We start from the raw sequence: 19034 nt of genomic DNA on the forward strand, positions 1-19034 counted from the left end.
CGCAATGGGAGAGGCCACAACAGTGAGAGGCCCGCGTACCGCAAAAAATAAATAAATAAATAAATACTGGTTGAAAGAATGACTGATTGGAGGAAACAAAGGCATTTGACTCAGCAGGGTGGGGTTGGGGGGGTCATATGCCTTCCCAGAAGGGGCGATGGCTGGGCGAAGGCTTGAAGCACCAGCCCTGGAAGGGGACCAGCACGTGTAAAGGCCCAGAGGATGGTGCATTCTGGGAACAGAGAGAAGCAGCTGGCCGAAGCTGAGGGAGTGGGGATAGGAAACCATGCATGAGGAGGCTGGAGGGGGAGGTAGAGACAAGGACTGTAGGGCCTTGTCACTCAAGGGGAGGAGTTTGGACTTGCTCCTGAGGCAGTGGGGAGCTATGGAAAGGCTCTGAGCAATGGAGTGCCATGACTTGATTTGACTTAAGTTTTACTAGGATCCCTCAGGGGAGAATGGATTCGGAGGGCACAGAGGTCAGAGTGACAGAAGGGAGACCCGAGAGAGGGCTACTGCCGACATCCTGCTGAGAGAGAGATGGTGGTGGCTTGGAATGGGGAAATGGTGGCCGAGATGGAGAAGTGACAGACTCGAGACATGGTTTGCAGGTAAATCATCAGATTGGTAATGGTAGCCACAACCCAGTTCTAGTTGTCAAATTCCCCTTTCCAGTCCTTCTGAATCACTGTCCCTATTCACAGTAGCCAAAAGGTGGAAATAACCTAATGTCCATTACAGATGAAAGGATAAACCAAATGTGGTACATCCATACAATGGAATACTATTCAATCATAACGGAATGAAGTACTGATAAATGCAGTAACACTGATGAACCTTGAAAACATCATGCTAACTAAAAGGAGCCAGACACAAAAGGCCACATATTGTATGATTCCAACTATACGAAATATCCAGAATAGATAAATCCATAAAGACAGAAAGTAGATTGGTGGTCGCCAGGGGCTGGCAAGAGGGGAGAATGGGCAGTGACTGCTAATGGATGTGGGGTTGTACTTTGGAGTGACAGACATGTTTTGGAACCAGGTAAAGCTGGTTGTTGTTCAAAATTGTGAACGTATCAAATGGCACTTGAATCGTTCATTTTATTTTATTTTTTGCCAGTGACTTTTAAAATTCGGGAGCTGTATCTTTTTTTATTTTCAGCTTTGTTGAGGTGTAATTGGCAAACAAAATTGTAAGGTATTTAAAGTATACACTGTGATGATTTGAAATACATACACATCATGAAAGGATTCTTCCCATCTAGTTAACTAACATCCATCACCTCCCATATTTGTGTGTGTGTGAGAACATTTACATTCTACTCTCTCAGCAAATTTCAATCACACAATACAGTGTTATCAACTAGTCACCATGTTATACATTACGTTCACTTTAAAATGCTTAATTTTTGAAAATGAGAATTTCACCTCAATTAAAAAAATAAATGATAAGGACTCCAAAAAGAAAAAAAAAGAAAAGATGCCAGGCTCTTGATCTCAGATTTCTGCCTTTTTTGCCCCTGTCAACCCTTGCTTCTAGCATAAGGGGCTCTGAGAACCAAGACTCATAGACTTCTGGGAAATTTTCCCCACACCAAGGCCCAAATGCCCACGTGCCTGACATTTATTTTCCTTATCTGGCGAACATCCAGATTTGGGGAAATTCCAGTTTGCCTCTCCTGTCCAAGAAATTATGGCACCATCAGGTACAGCTGGATCCAGGGGCTCAAATGATATCAGATAACATCATGTATCTGTCTCTCCCTATGCCATGGGTCTTGGCCCTACTTTCCTCTGTCCTGGCTTCACTATCAGGCAGGCTCTAGAATTCAACCACTTCTCTCCACCTCCACTGCCCCCACTCTGCTCTTAGCCACTATCATCACTCACCTGGCCTACTGAAAGAGCCTCCTCTCTGGTCTCCTGGCCTCGACCCTGGCTCCCTACAGTCCATTCTCCCCACAGCAGCCAGGAACCGCGTTGAACCTAAGACAGAGCATGTCCCTCCTCTGCTCAAAACCCTCCCATGACTCTCCAGCCCTCTCAGAGTGAAAGAAAAATCTTTTCCACGATCCACAAGGCTCTAAGCAACCTGGCTTTGCCAATCATCTCTAACCTCATTTCCTACTATTCTCCCACTTGGTCGATCGGCACCAGCCCCATTGGCCTCCTCCCTGTTCTACAAACATGCTCAGATTGTCCCACCTCAGGGCCTTTGCACTTGTTGTTCCTTCTGCCTGGGATATCCTTCTCCCAGATATCAACATGGTTCCCTCCCTCACTTCCCTCAGGTCTCTGCTCCTCAGAGAAGCTTTCTCTGACCACCTTGTCTAAAATTGCACTCACAGTCTTTCTACCCCACTACCATGGATTATAGTCTTCCTAAGAGAATCACTTCTAGGTCTCATCTTATTTGTTTGTTGATTGACTCAAGGACAGCACCTGGCACAGTGCCTGGCACACAAAGGTGCTTAGTGAGAGGCTGTAGAATGAATAGATCATCCTGGTCTGTCCTGTTTCTCTCCTGCTCTCAGGCCAGGACTGGACAGTGATTGAGTCCTGGAAGGTGGTGGGGACGAGGTAGCAAGAGCAGGAAGTAAAGACAGCTCTAGGGAGGTGGAACTGTGTTATTTTGGATAGAACAAAATGAACAGCAATTCCTGTTTATTGAGAGCATCTATGGTGTGCCATGCATTTTATATACTATGATTGTCTTTATTTGACAGATGAGGAAACAGAGGGCTAGATAAGTGGATTGATTTCTTTAAGGCCTCACAGTGATTAAAAGTGACTTACTGGGAACTGAACCCAAGCCCGCCCAACTCTAGAACTTTCCCTCTTCACCTGGGGCCAGGGGTAGGGTTGCCAGGCATCCTAACCATATAGAACAGTCCTGTATTGACTTTGTCATGACGCCTGAAATGTCCTGTATTCATCTTTTTTCAATAAATCACACGTTTTCAGCAGAGTTATTTTTCAAATTTAGCTGGGCGTTAAATTTGCTAAATCTGGAAACCCTAGCCAGGGAGGAGCTCGAAATCCAGGCCTAGAGCTTGCTTCAGCGAGTGGTCTCGCCCAGGACCCCGATGCTTTTTCTGGACGAATTCGCCCCCTATACCTACCCCTGAGAGCGCGTGAGTCTCTGGGATCTAATCTTCTTTCCCCCCGAACAGGACACTGGGAATTCCTAAGCCGGTTGCTGTTCCTTTAAGAGTGGTTTCGAGGGCGGGCCCACAGGGTGTGGCGAATCCGGGGGTGGGTCGGGGCCGGGTTGTCCAATCCGGGAGCGGGGGACGAAAGCGGGGGCGGCTCCGGCTCCGGCTGGTTGGGAAGGGTTAAAAGAGGCGAGTTTGTGGGTCGCCGACGGTCCGGCTGCCCCCGCCTCCTTCCGTCTGATCCGCGCTCTCCCGCGGCTGCGCCGGCTCGGCCGCCCGGGAGACAAAGCACCGCCGCTGCCGCCGCCGCAACCGAGCAGGTCCCGGGCCATGGCCGGGCCGCTCCCCGGCTCCGCGTCTCCCGTCCCGCCACTGCTGCCGTCGCCCTCGTCCGCGCCGTGAGGTAAGGCCGGACTGGCGGGGGAACCTTCGGGCTGACCTGCGAGGGTATGCGGGACCGGGCTTGGGCCGCCATGGGCCTCGGGGTCCCCCAGCCGTCTGGAGAGATCTCTGCTGGGGATAAGTCCATTTGCGATTCCACGCCAGTGGTACTTTTCCCATCAGGGACCCCAGCTCCAGGAGGCGAACTTGGCCGATGACCCTCCAGCCCCATAAAAGACCTCCGCCGCTGCGGGAACTCTGAGGATTAAAGCTCCACTTGGCTCCCACATTCTGCCGTTGACCACCTCTTCCAGGGCTCTGGCTGGCCTTTAAGGAACACACCACACACACAAGGATAGAGGGCAGCTAGGAGCAGTGGCCTGGGATGGCGGTCCTGGCTTCCTTGTGGCCCCTGCCCAGGGCAGCGCTGGACAGGAACTCTTCAGGGGTCTCAGTACATGTTTTTCTGCCTGTACCTGCCACACCCTCTCCAACATGCCCACTCCTCGGGGACACTTGTGGCAGCTGGATCCAACCCCAGGACCTGTGGTTCTGGCTTCTTTCCTTGAAATGAGTGGCAAAATGCCATGCCTCAGTTTCCCCAGAGTCCTGGTTTCTGGGCAATCTGTGTCCTTGGAGACCTGGAGGTAATTATTTGCCTTTTTAGCAGCTTCTTGACTGAGTGTTCACTACCTGCTCAGCAGTTTGCAAAATTTATCTTCAGGATTAATCTTTTCAATTCCAAGAGGCATGGATGTTAATATAGATGAGGCTGTGTTCTCAAGACCCATCCAGCCTGGACTGGAGGAGGCGAGTTGGCTCTGGGACCAGAGAGGGGCTGGGTTGGTCCCCGTCAGCTTCCTGCCTGGCCAGGGACTGTTGTATTAGCAGCAGTGCCCACAGCGGACTCTGATCTTCTTGGAAAAGTGAACGAGCAGGGCGAGATAAGCCGGGGACCAGGCCCTCCCAGAGGCTGGAGACTGTGCCCTTGCTGCTTCCTGCCCTCCCCTCCTTTCTTCCTGGGCTGGAGGAGGCAGGGCCATGGGCAGAGAGGGGTCCTGTGCTGGCTGGTGACCTTGGGCTCAGGGTGGGGTGGCAGCGTGGAGGGGGAGCTGCTGAGTGTGAGGGAAATTGCTCTTCCTTTGGCCTTAATGGGTGGTGAGACTCCAAGATCAGCCCCTTTGGGCTGGTTGCCTAGAGCATGAGATTCTAGGCACAGAATTGTACCTTTGGGCAAGTTACTTCAGCTCTCTGTGTCTCAGTTTCCACATCCATGAATGTGGGATGGGCAAAAGACTCCTCATGGGGCTGTTGAAAGGTTTACGTAGGTAACCGTTTGATTCATTCTACAGGTTTTTGAGCACCAACTACATGCCAGGCACTGGAATTCAGACAAAGAACCTCTGCCCTCCTACAGCAGGCAAAAATGACCCAGGTAATTTCAGGCTGAGGTATGGGAGAGTGACTAGGGGGTTCTCTTGTATACAGAGACCTCCTCCTCCTTGAGGAGGTGATGGTCAAGCTGAAACTGAAGGATGAGGAGTTGGCCATGTGAAGATATAAGGAAGTCATTCCAGGTAGCGGGAACAGCCAGGGCAAAGGCACTCAGGTGTTTGAGGAACACCAAGGATGCCAGGGTGGCTGGAGCCGAGTGAGCAAGGGGGAAAGAAATAGGGGAAGGGAACTTGAAAGACATGGGGAAGAATGAATTTTATCCTGAGAGAAGTAGGGAGCCATGGGAGGGTTTAGAGTAGGGGAGGGGTGTGATCGGGTTTAGTTTTAATAGGATCCCTCTGTGGGGAATGGATCCTCTGGGGGGCCAGGGGAGGGGCCTAGGAAGGAGTTATGATCTTACCCTGAACAACACGGACAAGGAACGGGCAATGGTGGAGGAAGGGAGACCAGTGAAGAAGCTACTGTAGCTGTCCAGGCGAGCCACGATGGGGGACCTAGAATGGAGGTGGCAATGAGCAGAGATGAGGCCACTGATTTTGGAAGATGTGGGGAGGGGATGAAGTGGACTTGATGAGTGATCAGATGTGGAGGTGGGGGGAAACCAAGGGCCTTTTGCCAAGACAGAGAGCACTGAGGGGAGCATGTGGAGAGGCTGAGAAGAACGTCATCAGCTACCACAGCTAAGCACGTGCTATGCCTGGCACCGTGCTTAGTGCTTCTATGTAGCCACCATGTCATCGTCACGACAGCCCCGACTTAGGTGCTGTTATGATCCCATTTTACAGATGTGGAAGCAGAGGCCCAGAGAGGCTTAAAGCTTGCCCGGGGTCACACAGCCTGGACACTACAGAGCTGACATTTGAACCCAGAGAAGCGCAAGCCGAAACCAGAACCGAGCAGAGGGCAGGGAAGTGAGCAGTGGCCTGAGAGGTAGGAGGGAAATGGGGCGAGTAGGGTGGGTGGTTCCTGGGAGAAATGGGGCTGGGGTCCACATGGGAGTTGTTGGGGGGGGTAGGGAGGAATCCCTCCCATTTTGCAGAGAAACTGAGGCTCAGAGAGGGGAGGCCCATGTCTGAAGTCACACAGCTCAGGGATGTAGAGCAGAGATTAAACACCCTGAGTCTTCAGGGGTTGTGGCCTTTGTCAGGTCAGCTGCTAGGTCAGGACAGGCACTAAATCACGGCTCATGTTGCCTCTTCCAGGAAGCCTTTCTTGACTGTGTAGGCTGGTGAGACGAGGTGGATTGGGCTGGGAGCAATTGCCTCCTCCGCCCTGGGTCAGGTTGCCTGTCTGGGCCCCACTGTGGCTAGCGGCTCCCTGGAGAGCCACCACCCATATCTCATTCCTCCAGGTCCTAAGGCACTGCCCAGTTTGGGGAATGAACATTAACTGAGCACCCACTGCATTCCAGCGACTTTATATACTTTCCTTCTTGAACAATGTGGCCAATGTCCTACGTAGAGTGAGATTTTGAAGCAGGAGCACAAGGTACATTTGCAGAGTGGCCATGGAAAACCCAAAGGGAGGGTGTAGCCACCTTGGGGACCCATGTGCCACCTGAGTCTTACCTGGCCAGTGTTTCCCTCATCATATACTCCTTGGAGGAAAGTGGTAAGATCACTGTGGCCAAGCGCATAGAGTTAGATTCCTCTACTTCAAACGGGTGCACGATGCTCTCTCCCCAGCCCCTCCCTGTAAGTGCGGGCCAAGCCCTGGGCCCTTTATCTGCATTATTTCGTAACAGTCTTTTCTGCCACCGTGACTGCATCACCCACCTCTCCCCTTCCTCACTCTGCTCCAGCTTCACCAACCTCCTCAAGCACACTAGCAGGTTCCTACCCCGGGGCCTTGCACTTGCTACTCCCTCTGCTTGGCATGTCCCAGGGGCTCCCTCCCTCACCTCCTTCAGGTCTCTGCTCAGATGTCACCTTCTCAGTACAACCTTTCTTGACACCGACCCCCCCACCTTTAAAATCAAACACTCCTTTTGTCCTTAACCCTCCTTACCCCCTCCCTGTCTTATATTTTCCAGACCACTTAAGACCATTTGGCCTTTATCTGTTAAAGTACAGATAACGTACTCTATCTGTTTGTTAATTGTCTGCTCCCTTCACCTGCCACTAGCACAGCAGCACCAAGAGGGCAGCAACCCTCTCCATCTTGTTTACTGCTAGTGCCTAGAATAGTGCCTGGAACACAGTAGGTGCTTAATAAATGTTTGATGAATGAAGTCCGTACAGTCCTCTGAAGTAGGTTCTGTTCATCCCTGTTTCATGGACCCGCAAATCAAAGCTAAGTTATGAAATCAGCAGAGCTGGAACCTGACCACAAAAGGTCAGCTGGTCTGGAACCTGGGGATGATGGAAACAGCAGCGGCTGAAATGAGGCCTGGGTTTGAATTTCAGCTCAGCCCAACTTGCTTTTTGGCCTTGGGCCAGTGACTAACCTCTCTGAACTTTGTTTCCCCATCTGTCAAACGGGGGTAACGCTAGTCCCTGCCACCTAAGGTTTGTTTTGCGATTAAATGAGTTAATATATATAAAATGCTTAGCATGCCTTAGGAATCCTCAGCATTATTTGGGGGAGGTAGGACAGCAGGAGAGTTACCAGCCTGGCTTCTGGGGCCAGTCAGACCCGGGTTCGAGTCCTGGCTGTGCTCCTGAAGAGTTGTGTGAGTCTGGGCAGGCTGCTTCTGGTCCTTGAGCCTCAGTTTCCTCATCTGTGAAACGGGGGTGATGAGTGCTGTGGCAGCCGAGGGTGGTGTGAGATCACCCGAGGCGGTGGCTGCGTGAATAACCGCCGCCCCGGTGGGGACAGGTCCCGAGCCCCCAGGCCCCGCCGCCATGAAGCTGAACGAGCGCAGCCTGGCCTTCTACGCCACCTGCGACGCCCCGGCCGACAACGCGGGCTTCCTGTACAAGAAGGGCGGCCGGCATGCGGCCTATCACCGCCGCTGGTTTGTGCTGCGGGGCAACATGCTCTTCTACTTCGAGGACGCGGCCAGCCGTGAGCCCGTGGGCGTCATCATCCTGGAGGGCTGCACCGTGGAGCTGGTGGAGGCGGCCGAGGAGTTCGCCTTCGCCGTGCGCTTCGCTGGGGCCCGGGCCCGCACCTACGTGCTGGCGGCCGAGAGCCAGGCCGCCATGGAGGGCTGGGTGAAGGCGCTGTCGCGGGCCAGCTTCGACTACCTGCGGCTGGTGGTGCGCGAGCTGGAGCAGCAGCTGGCGGCCGTGCGTGCAGGCGGCGGCCCAGTCCCGCCCCGCCGCCCCCGCGCGCTCCCGCCCAAAGAGAACGGCTGTGCCGTGTGGAGCGCGGAGACCCCCGCTGGCGCCGCCCCCGCCCCCGCCCCCGCTGGCGCCACCCCCAGCGCCCGGCCCGGCCCCGAGCCCCCGCCACTGCCGCCCCGCCGGGGGGCCTCGGCGCCCAGCCGGCCTCTCGACTCGGCCTCCTTCGCCCAGCTGCACGAGTGGTACGGGCAGGAGGTCAGGGCGCTGAGGGTCCGGTGGCTGCGCAGCCAGGCCCAGCCCTGAGGGTAGCGCCGAGGGCCGGAACCAAGGGGAAGCGGTCAAGGCCAGCCTTGAGGTCGGCACTGGTCCTGGTTCTGGTGCCACTGCAGCCCCAGGCCCTGCTCTGACAGGCCCAGCCCTGAGACACGGGGACCTGGTCCTGAGGGCGGCTGCAGTCGGCGTAAGCCCTGAGGTCCTGCCTGGTCTGCTCTCGGGGACTCAGGCTCGGAGAAGATGCTGGGTTCTGAGGGCTGCTTTGGGGCCTCTGTCATTCAGAGAAAGCCCAGCCTTGAGGAGGCCATCATGCCTGATTCTCAGGAGAATCCAGGCCCTGGGTGATACTCAAGCAGCTGGAGGGCTGGTTTTGTGGGAGCTGTAGCCCCCAACCCAGCCCTGCAGGTGCCTCAGTCGTCTGTCCCAAATCACCTAGCCGAGGCTTGTTGCTGGCAACAGGCCTCCACGGGGGCAGCTGGGACCGTAGCGGCCCTCTGGCCTCGGGCCAGGTCTGTGCTCCTGTGGCAGCCCTCTCGCTCCCCCAGCACTCCTTAGCCACATCCTCTGTCTTTTCCCGAAGCCAGCCTGGGGCGGGGCCTCTCGGGAGCTCTCCTGACCTTGTCCGGTCCTGGGCTGGGCAGCTGTGGCCTGAGCTGACTTTCCAGCAGGTTCCCCTAGGGAGGAGGGGCCATGAGCTGACTCACGGCCCAGAAAGGGCCCAGGTGCCAATCTGATAGGGGCAAAGAAGCAGCTGCAAAGCCGTATTTGGCTAGGCCCTGCTCTGACAGGCCCAGCCCTGAGACACGGGGACCTGGTCCTGAGGGCGGCTGCAGTCGGCGAAAGCCCTGAGGTCCTGCCTGGTCTGCTCTCGGGGACTCAGGCTCGGAGAAGATGCTGGGTTCTGAGGGCTGCTTTGGGGCCTCTGTCATTCAGAGAAAGCCCAGCCTTGAGGAGGCCATCATGCCTGATTCTCAGGAGAATCCAGGCCCTGGGTGATACTCAAGCAGCTGGAGGGCTGGTTTTGTGGGAGCTGTAGCCCCCAACCCAGCCCTGCAGGTGCCTCAGTCGTCTGTCCCAAATCACCTAGCCGAGGCTTGTTGCTGGCAACAGGCCTCCACGGGGGCAGCTGGGACCTGTGAGGATCTGTGGCCTGGAAGGCCCAGGCCCAGTCAGCGCTGGTCCAGAGGCTCCAGACTGGGCCTCACGCGGACGGGAGGCTGGGCTGTGCTACACCACACCTGGGCCTGACCCTGTGGCTCCCAGGCCCGCCGGAGGAGCTGCCTGGATGCCGGCTGCCTGCCTGCCTGCCTCCATAAGCGTGGGCTTTCATGTGCGCCCAGCGCCGTGAGATGGCCCGGCCCCCGGGGCTCCCGGCCCCGAGTGAGGCCGAGGCAGCACTTTCCCCGGGGCCTCGGCCAGGCCTTGAGGTGGTGCTCCTGGGACCGTAGCGGCCCTCTGGCCAGGTCTGTGCTCCTGTGGCAGCCCTCTCGCTCCCCCAGCACTCCTTAGCCACATCCTCTGTCTTTTCCCGAAGCCAGCCTGGGGCGGGGCCTCTCGGGAGCTCGCCTGACCTTGTCCGGTCCTGGCCTGGGCAGCTGTGGCCTGAGCTGACTTTCCAGCAGGTTCCCCTAGGGAGGACGGGCCATGAGCTGACTCACGGCCCAGAAAGGGCCCAGGTGCCAATCTGATAGGGGCAAAGAAGCAGCTGCAAAGCCGTATTTGGCTTCCAGAACCCTCTCCCTCCATCGCAGCCCCTCTCTGAGCTCACAGACTCAGCCCCCTTCTCGCCCACAATATTCCAAGAGGAAGACCAGGTCTCGCTTTGCTTCGAGACCAACTTCTGTTTTTCACTCACTACAGTGGCCGTTCTTCATCCAGGGAAAATCTCGGGGGGCTGGGACACCCCCGGCCCTCAAGCTGGGTCATGTTTACAGTCCTCAGTGCCCCCAAATTGGGGCCCCCTGAGGACACCCCTGCCCTAATCTTTATTTCCCCTGAGGCTCCCTCTTGGTGACAGACAGACTTGGCCCTTAGCCCCTTCCTGCTGCCTTTGGCGTCCTTGGGCCTTGGGGAAGAATGGGGGGCTGTCTGTGTGTCTGCAGTCACCAGCTCACTGCTGGCCCAGTTGACTGGAGCTTCAGTTTTAATTTAAATACTTAGGGTGTTTTTTTCCTAGCAACAAAGCTTGGTGTTTTCACTGCTTTTGTTCCTTGTTGGCTGGTGGGAAGGGATAGGGTGCCTGGTTCTGGGTTTGGCCAGTGAGGGAGGGGGGGATAGTTGGCACTGCCCCCAGGGAGAGGGCAAGGAGCCTTGGCTGGAGACACAGGAACCTCAAGAATCTCACCTGGTTCTTTGCCTTCTCCCTGGCAAGCCCTGCTCTCCTGCAGGTGCTCTGGGGGTCTTGGTACGCTTTCCATGCCCCTCTTCCCCAAGTCCTCAGTGGTGGGGATGGGGATGGCAGCTCTTGTCCACAGGCTTTGGGTCTCGGGGGTGTTAGGAACTGCCCAGTGCCCATGTCCTGGCCAGACCTAGCTGGTGTGGTGAGGTGCTGGCCCCAGTCCTGGTGTAGGTTTACAAGCACTAAAGGTACAATCTCCCCCCACCCACCCCCAAAGCACAACCTGCGGTCAGGCTGCCTCCGGAGATGGGTGGGGGAGAGATATCAGGCAGCCTGGGAGAGGGATATAAAGGCTAAAATAAAATAAACAAAGGTTTGTCAAGTAATGGCTGGTTATATCATTCTTTTCCCCCCATCAAAGTCCTGGATTGATTTGCCTGGCAGAGCCAGGAGCAGGCCCTACAAGAGAAGTGACTAGAGTGTGCTGAGTGCTCCCTGGCTGTTGCTCTGTCAGGCACATTCTTACAACCTCTATGGCAGATACTGGCCCCCTTTTACAGATGAGGAAACTGAGGCTCAGAGAGGTTAAGAAATCTGCCAAGTTCACACAGCTGAAAAGTGTCAGAGCAGGGGCATAAACCTCTGGAATCCTGTGAAAAACGGCAGAGTCTTTGAGAGGAATATGAGGAAATGGAGTCCCAAAGTTCCTTTTCAGAGGGGAGAGAAGGCAGGGGTAAAGGTGAGGATAAAAAGTCAACTGTGGGCTGAAGGCCTGACAATTGGGAGGGATGCCAAAGGGAAAAGCCAAAATTTGGCTCTTCTCACTGATCAGTTCCTGGTGGCTGCCTCGGGGCCTGGAGTGAGGAGGATTCCGGCACCAATGCTAGTTCAGAGGGAAATAGCCTGTGATTGATTAGTGATGTCTGCTGTGAGCAAAGGGCGGATGGTGGCAGTATTTATGCTGTATATCTGTTATCTCAGACTCAAGTGTGTTTGCTGGGCTAATGGAGGATTTACAGATGGGAAGGGGCTGGCCCAAGTTCATCTAGTATGATAGACTAGGCCCTAGGTCCTCTTGATGTGGATCCAGAGCTTGGTCACATGTCTTTTGCCAGCCTGGAAAAATCATGCACGTTCAGGAAAATGGCTTAGGATGAGCAACCTATAGTCCTCGGTCTGCAGAACAAGTTCAAAGAGCGAGAAAAATACTAAGGTCAGGGAATCATGCTACTCGTGAACAACCAGTACATGCTGAGTAATTCCTTCCATCTCTCCTGGGACCACAGCTGACAGACGGGGTTGGGGAAGTGCCTCCTCACATAGGCTGAGTCAGGGTGCTGCCCGTGGCATTTGTGACTGCGGCCACTGCAAGGCCTGAGGCACAGAATGGGGGAAATAGCCGGAGAGGCAGCCCCAAGAGGGAGGGTCACAGGTGAGCCCTCACCTGCCCGGCTTCTTAGGAATGAAACGGGGACGGGGGACAAGTCAGTCAGTACCTCAGTGTTGTGCATCCGCCTGCTAAGTGTTTCCTCTTGACCCCGGGGAGGTGTTCGGGACATGAGCCTAAGGAAGACCGCAACATCCCAGGAGTGTGACAAAGTTGAGGAAGTTGTCTTCACTTGAATACCATTTGGAGGATACTGTATGTGCTCAGAAGGAATATTCTGAGAAGCTGCTCGGGGTAGGGGACGAGAACCTCAAGGAGGGCAATTAGGCCAGAAGTTACGGGCTCACTGCCCAACATCCATCCACGCTAAATGATTAGTCAGATTCTGTCAGTTGTGCTACTCCCACCTGATATTCAGGGACGGGCTAAACTTGACCTGCTAAAGAATGTCTGTGTGTTGGGGGTGGGTGAAATGAGTGAAGGGGGTCAACTGTATGGTGACGGACGACAACTAGATTTGTGGTGGTGATCACTTTTAGTGTATATAGATGTCGAATTATTAATGCTGGGCACCTGAAACTTATATTTTAAAAAAAGATACATACAGGGAATTCCTCAGTGGTCCAGGGGCTGGGACTGTGCGTTCAGTGCTGAGGGCCCGGGTTTGATCCCTGTTTGGGGAACTAGGATCCCGCAAGCCGCAGCCAAAAAAAAAAAAAATATATATATATATATATAAAAGAGTGGAAGGGTGTTCTTGCTTCTAAAAAGAGACACAATGAAGAACTCTGGAAGTAAGTTATGTCTGAAGCCTGGAGCCATGGTAGCCATCTTGTGATCATGAAGTAGGCCACGTTAAGGAAAATATCCCCTGCTGAGTTTAGCACACACTTGAAAATATCCTTGACCTGCTGATCAATGGACCTGAGAACCTGCCCTTCTTCTGGAAGTCTTGCTGTTTGAGGTAATAAATGTGTAAAGCTTTGAGGGGGACTTTTTTTGTTATTTGCAGTCAGAGGCTTCCTAACGGATAAGCTTGAGTGACTGCAGCTGTTCCCTTGAAGGAGCGTGGCTCTGGGTAGCCAGCCACAGACAGGGCTGTTGTCAGCTCACTGGGGTGAAGGTTAGGGCTAGAGTGGGATTCTCTAGCACAGTAGAAGGGCCACTGTTTTCCTCATCCTCTCTATGGATGCCTTCCTCTCTCCTCTTCTGAGTAGACAAATATTGAAAGAATAGCACTCTCTGCCTCCCCCACTTGTGGCTCAGTATCTTGTATGTTCCTCAACAGGGCTGTTTTGTCTCTACTCTGGCTAGACCTGGTGCCAACTGTCCACTCCCCCCTCACCCAATCCCTCCCCAGATCACCTTACCTCACCTTACATAAACTTTGTTATGGAAAAGGCCTTGCTACTTGTCCCAACTTCTAAAATCGCAGCATTCAAAATAACTTCCACGGCAGTAAAACGATAAACCGCTTAAGCCCAGCTGCAGGTTTCGCATTTTCTGATGAGGACTGGGCCCATGAACTGTTTTTCACTTAGGGTTTCAAAACAGTTGCCCGCTCCTGACAGAGGGGTCAGAACTGCCTCGGCTTGGTCTACCTGTGCTTGGGGCCATGGCTCTGTCTGTTCTTGCCACGTGCAGCTCTGAAAGCACTTGGGCACCGGGGCTGCTGCCACTGTCCTCTCTTCATTGTTCAGGGCACTATGGTCATTGTTTCTCCAGTTATGGGGCCAAGAAATCCTGGGGTGGCACAAGTAGGCCCCCTAGACTGAAGCTCCTTGAGAGCAGGGACAGGTCTGCCTCCCATGTGCCCCCAAGGCCTGGCACAGTGCCCGGCACAGGTATGTCAAAAATTGCCTCCCGTGCCCATTCAGCTCACGTGATTCTACCCTCCCTGACCACAGCTGCTTGGGCAGGAGTTGGTCCTGAGACACAAGCTGAGCCAATCAGGGTCCAGGGAATTTTGAATCGGCGGGGAGTGGGTGTTGGGGGGGGTGTATGGATGGACAGACTAAGCTGGGTATGAGGCGGCCTTAGAGAGAGAACAAACGGCTCAAGATAGACTGCAGTGTTCCGAAGCCTGGTTGAACTTCCTGCCTTTGGGTTTCACAAGGTTTACTCTGGATCTTCCCAGTAAACCGTTTGCACATCTTTAAGTGGATCACAATTTCTTTCAACCCAACAGTTACTGACTACGCCAAGACACCCAGTGAATGTTTGTTCTGTACTCCTATGCTCTTCTGTTTCACCAGCATCCTTCGTAGGGCCTGGCACACACAGTGAGGCCAAACAAAGCAAAATGAATTAGAACTGCCTCCCATTTACTGAGACCTATGATGTCTGAGTCAACTGGTGTGTGTGAGGGTAGTTCTTAAAATGCAGATTCCTGGGCTCTGGCTCCAGGAATTTTGGTCAGGAGGTTGGAGCAGGACCCAGGAATCTGCATTTTGAGTAGGAAACAAGGGATTTTAGAACCATAGCTTAAGAAATGCTCATTTAATCTTCAAAGAAACTTATAAGGCAGTGTGGTAGCCAGCCTCCCTGATGATCCTTGCCTCCTGGGGTACACACCCTTGTCAAGTCTCTTCCCACACTGAATAATGGCTAACCTGTGTAGCCAAGAGGATACTGTGGAAGTGACAGTGGGGCTTCCAAATCTAGGTTATAGAAGACACCACAGCCTCTGCCTTGCTCACTCTTAGCTGCCATGTTGTAAGTTTGCTCAAGCAGCCCCGTGGAGAGGGCCACTTGCAGAGGAACTGAAATGCCCAGCCAACAGCCAGCACCTGCTCACCCACCATCTGAGTGTGCCTTCTTGGAAGTGGATTCTCCAGCCCCAGAACAGCCTTCAGATGACTGTAGCCATGGCTGACAGCTTAACTGTAACCTCATGAGAGCCCAAGGAGCCAGAGCCACCCAGTCAAGCCACTCCCAAATTCCTGACCCACAGAGATTGTGAGATAAATGTTTATTGTTTGAAGCCACTAAGTTTTGGGTTGTTATGCAGTAATAAACAACAAATACAGGTAGATACTATTATGATCATGTCCATTTTACAGATAAGGGAACTGAATCTCATTAAAGGGTCCTCAGGTTACCTCATAGTAGAGAGTCAAACCCAGGCCAGGATGAGTTCAAAGCCATTGTTTTTAATAACTGTACCCTAGGGGGCTGGAGAAGGTCACAGACCATTAAAGAGATCAACTGTTTTATCCCTCTCATTGTTGGCCAAGGTAGTCAGGGTGGTCCCTGCCCCATTTCTACTGCTCTGGGGTTTTGAGAGGTGGCTCCAGCCTCCTGGGTCCCTGCAAAGCAACACACACCCTGTGCTTTAGCTGTGGAGCTCTGGCCTTTAGAGTGATTTCTAGGATAGTTGTGCCAGCAGTCACGGGCCAGTCAGTCAGGTGAGGTCTAGCTTTTTCATTCACCAGGAGATGATGGGAGGTGGGGCTGCTGGCCTGATGCGAGCAGCTTAACTAGGAAGAAAAGGAGGGCAGGGGTGGGAAGCAAGGACCGCAAAAGCCTGAGGTCAGGGCCTGCACTGGGAGTGGGACCGGCTACTCTCCTTTGGTCTGCCATCTCCTCAGGCAGATGGAACCTCCTAACCTCCTGGAAGTGCGAGTCTGACCACAGCAACCCCCTGCCTCATACCACCCATGGCTCCCCAGTGCCCTCAGGAGAAAGGCTTATTTCCCACCATGCCCCAGGGGGCTTCAGGATCTAGCCCTTGGCCCTCTTCCTCCCTCCACCTCAAATTCTAGCCTCCTTTGGATTTGTTTCCCCATGTCCTTGTCCCTGTCCCATGTCTTGCCAGCTATTCCTTCTGCTCTCCTCTTATGCTTCTCTAAATCCTATTGTCTTTCAGGTGTCAGCTGAGATGCCTCCTCCTCCAGGAAGCCTTCCGGGGACCCCCCCTATTCACGCTCTCGTGGTGTTTCCACCATTGAAGCACTGAGCACACAGCAGGTACTCAATCTATACTTATTACCTGGATGAACAGTCGCCAAATTGCCCCCAGCTCAGCTCTCTCCTCCCTTCTGTTCCCTGATCTAAACTTGCCTCTGCCTGTAAGGCCTCCCCTGCCTTCTCATTCCTCTCTGGTCTCTCCGCTCTTGCTCTCCCATGGTCCCTAGTTCAGAATTCCACATTTCTGTGTTTTTGCTGCATTTTCTACTCCAGATGGACAGCGACTGCAGACACAATGTCAACACCAAAGCTAATGGTCCAGAGGGAGCTTTGGTTCCCAGAGCCCAGGGGGCACCTACTTCTACAGGTTCTTAGGTGGCTTGTGTGTGTCAGATGAGGCTTCCTCCTCCACTCCTGCCCCCACCTGCAACCCGCGGCCACATCCTGAGGATTTCTGACTTCTGACCTCTGGAGCTGCAAAGCAAGTGTCCAAAGGGCCTGTCTTTGGCTTTACTTTGGAGCAATTAGTTATCCTAACCAAGGAGGAGGTCACTCATCATTTCATTCCCACCGCAAGGACGTGTGGAAAAACTGGGGTGATCAGAAGGTTTCCAGACAAAGAGGAAAGGTCTGTCTTGGGATGCCACGTGCCCTTGGCTCACGGGTGAATAATGTTTAATGCCACTTAGGGAACTCTCTTGACATTATTGGTCAAGAAAAAACAAACCTCCTGCAGCTTGATACACAGAGAGACTCACCATCATGGGTTGAAGGAACCCAACCCCCACTCATGAAAACAGTATGGAATACTGAGCCCTTATGTGCCACACACTGTCTTATGTGTTTTACATGCATCATCATTCCTGATAATGACCCTCTGAGTTGGCTGCTGTGATACTCCCATTTTACAGATGGTGAGACCGAGGCCCTAGTTATACAGCTGGGAAAGGGGCGCTGCTGTGTTGGTCACCAGAAAGCCCCTCTTGGCATTTTTCCATCAGGAGTCTAGAGGCACCCGCCACTCACACACTCCACTGAGGTGGGCACAGCTTGTAAACTGGCTGGTCTTAGGGCCACGGCCTGTGGCCCCCGATTGGGGCAGGGCACAATCACAGCTCCTCAGATCTAGACCCCAGAGTCTAACCAGCTTCCACCTGCTGCAATGAGTGGAAAGTGTATTCCAATCCTTCCATCTTCCTTTGTTGGAGCCCACAGCACAATCATCAACCAAGATGCCCACAGGACCTGGGCAGGCGGTGCAGGTGCAGACAGAGGCAAATCATGGGCACATGTCCTAATGGGGAGGGCCACTCCTCAGCTAGCTGCTGTCATGTTGGAATTTGGGCCCTGTGTGGCCAGATCTTACTGTTTTCCAGTGAAGCCAGTAATCGAGATTTTTAATGAAATTAGAACATTCTTTAACACCATACACAAAAATAAACTCAAAATCTCCTGGACATATATCCGGTGAAAAACACGGTTCGAAAGGATACATGTACCCCAGTGTTCACTGCAGCGCTGTTTACAATAGCCAAGACATGGAAGCAACCAGAGAGAACACTCTTTGACATAATCGCAGCAGTATCTTTTTCGATTAGTCTCCTAGAGTAACGGAAATTAAAAAAAAAATAAACAAAAGGGACCGAATTAAACTCAAATGCTTTTGCACAGAAAAGGAAACCATAAACAAAACGAAAAGACAACCCACAGAATGGGAGAAAATATGCGCAAACGATGCTACTGACAAGGGATTAATCTCCAAAATTTACAAACAGCTCATGCAGCTCAATATCAAAAAAACAAACAACCCGATCAAAAAATGGGCAGAAGGGCTTCCCTGGGCGGCGCAGTGGTTGAGAATCTGCCTGCCGATGCAGGGGACACGGGTTCGTGCCCCAGTCCGGGAAGATCCCACGTGCCGCGGAGCAGCTGGGCCCGTGAGCCGTGGCCGCTGAGCCTCCGCTTCCGGAACCTGCGCGTCCGGAGCCTGTGCTCCGCAGCGGGAGAGGCCACAACAGTGACAGGCCCGCGTACGGTGGGAAAAAAAAAAAGGGCAGAAGACCTAAATAGACATTTCTCCAAAGAAGACATTCAGATGGTCAAGAGGCACATGAAAAGACGCTCAACGTCGCTAATTATTAGAGAAATGCAAATCAAAACTACAATGAGATATCACCTCACACCAGTCAGAATGGCCATCATCCAAAAGTCTACAAACAATAAATGGTGGAGAGGGTGTGGAGAAAAGGGAACCCTCTTGCACTGTTGGTGGGAATGTAAATTGATACAGCCACTGTGGAGAACAGTATGGAGGTTCCTTAAGAAACTAAAAATAGAGCTACCACATGATCTAGCCCACTCCTGGACATATATCCGGTGAAAAACACGGTTCGAAAGGATACATGTACCCCAGTGTTCACTGCAGCGCTGTTTACAATAGCCAAGACATGGAAGCAACCTAAATGTCCATTGACAGATGAATGGATAAAGAAGATGTGGTACAGATATACAATGGAATTATTACTCAGCCATAAAAAAGAATGAAATGATGCCATCTGCAGCAACATGGATGGACCTGGAGATGATCATACTAAGTGAAGTCAGACAGAGAAAGACATGTCATATAACATCGCTTATACGTGGAATCTAAAAAAATGATACAGTTGAACTCATTTACAAAACAGAAACAGACTCATAACATAGAGAACGAACTTACGGTTACCAGAGGGGGAAGGATTGGGGGGAGGGGTAGATTGGGAGTTTGGGATTGATATGTACACACTGCATATTTAAAATAGATAACCAACAAGGACCTATTGTATAGCACAGGGAACTCTGTAATAACCTCCATGGGAAAAGAATTTGAAAAAGAATAGATACATGTACATGTATAACTGAATCACT

At 52.9% G+C, this 19034-nt stretch overlaps 1 protein-coding gene across 3 annotated transcripts; it reads left to right on the forward strand.

Moving 5' to 3' along the window:
- The first annotated feature begins 3349 nt into the window (after positions 1–3349).
- PHETA1 (PH domain containing endocytic trafficking adaptor 1) lies at positions 3350–17573 on the forward strand. 3 transcript variants are annotated; one of them, XR_003678574.2, is made up of 5 exons: positions 3353–3563; positions 4894–4976; positions 5782–5926; positions 16090–16190; positions 16404–17573. XR_003678574.2 is itself a non-coding variant. In XM_028485664.2 (4 exons), the coding sequence occupies exon 4, from the start codon at positions 7840–7842 to the stop codon at positions 8524–8526; it is 687 nt and encodes a 228-aa protein (XP_028341465.1). In that variant the 5' UTR covers positions 3350–3563; positions 4894–4976; positions 5782–5926; positions 7814–7839; the 3' UTR covers positions 8527–8922. The 3 variants fall into 3 exon arrangements, 1 of the variants encoding a protein (XP_028341465.1); XM_028485664.2 differs by lacking the exons at positions 16090–16190; positions 16404–17573 and adding an exon at positions 7814–8922 and having other exon boundaries at positions 3350–3563; XR_003678575.2 differs by lacking the exons at positions 16090–16190; positions 16404–17573 and adding an exon at positions 6348–6999.
- The last annotated feature ends 1461 nt before the right edge of the window (positions 17574–19034 follow it).

This window comes from Physeter macrocephalus, unplaced genomic scaffold (assembly GCF_002837175.3).
Source record: "Physeter macrocephalus isolate SW-GA unplaced genomic scaffold, ASM283717v5 random_508, whole genome shotgun sequence".
Taxonomy (NCBI): domain Eukaryota; kingdom Metazoa; phylum Chordata; class Mammalia; order Artiodactyla; family Physeteridae; genus Physeter; species Physeter macrocephalus.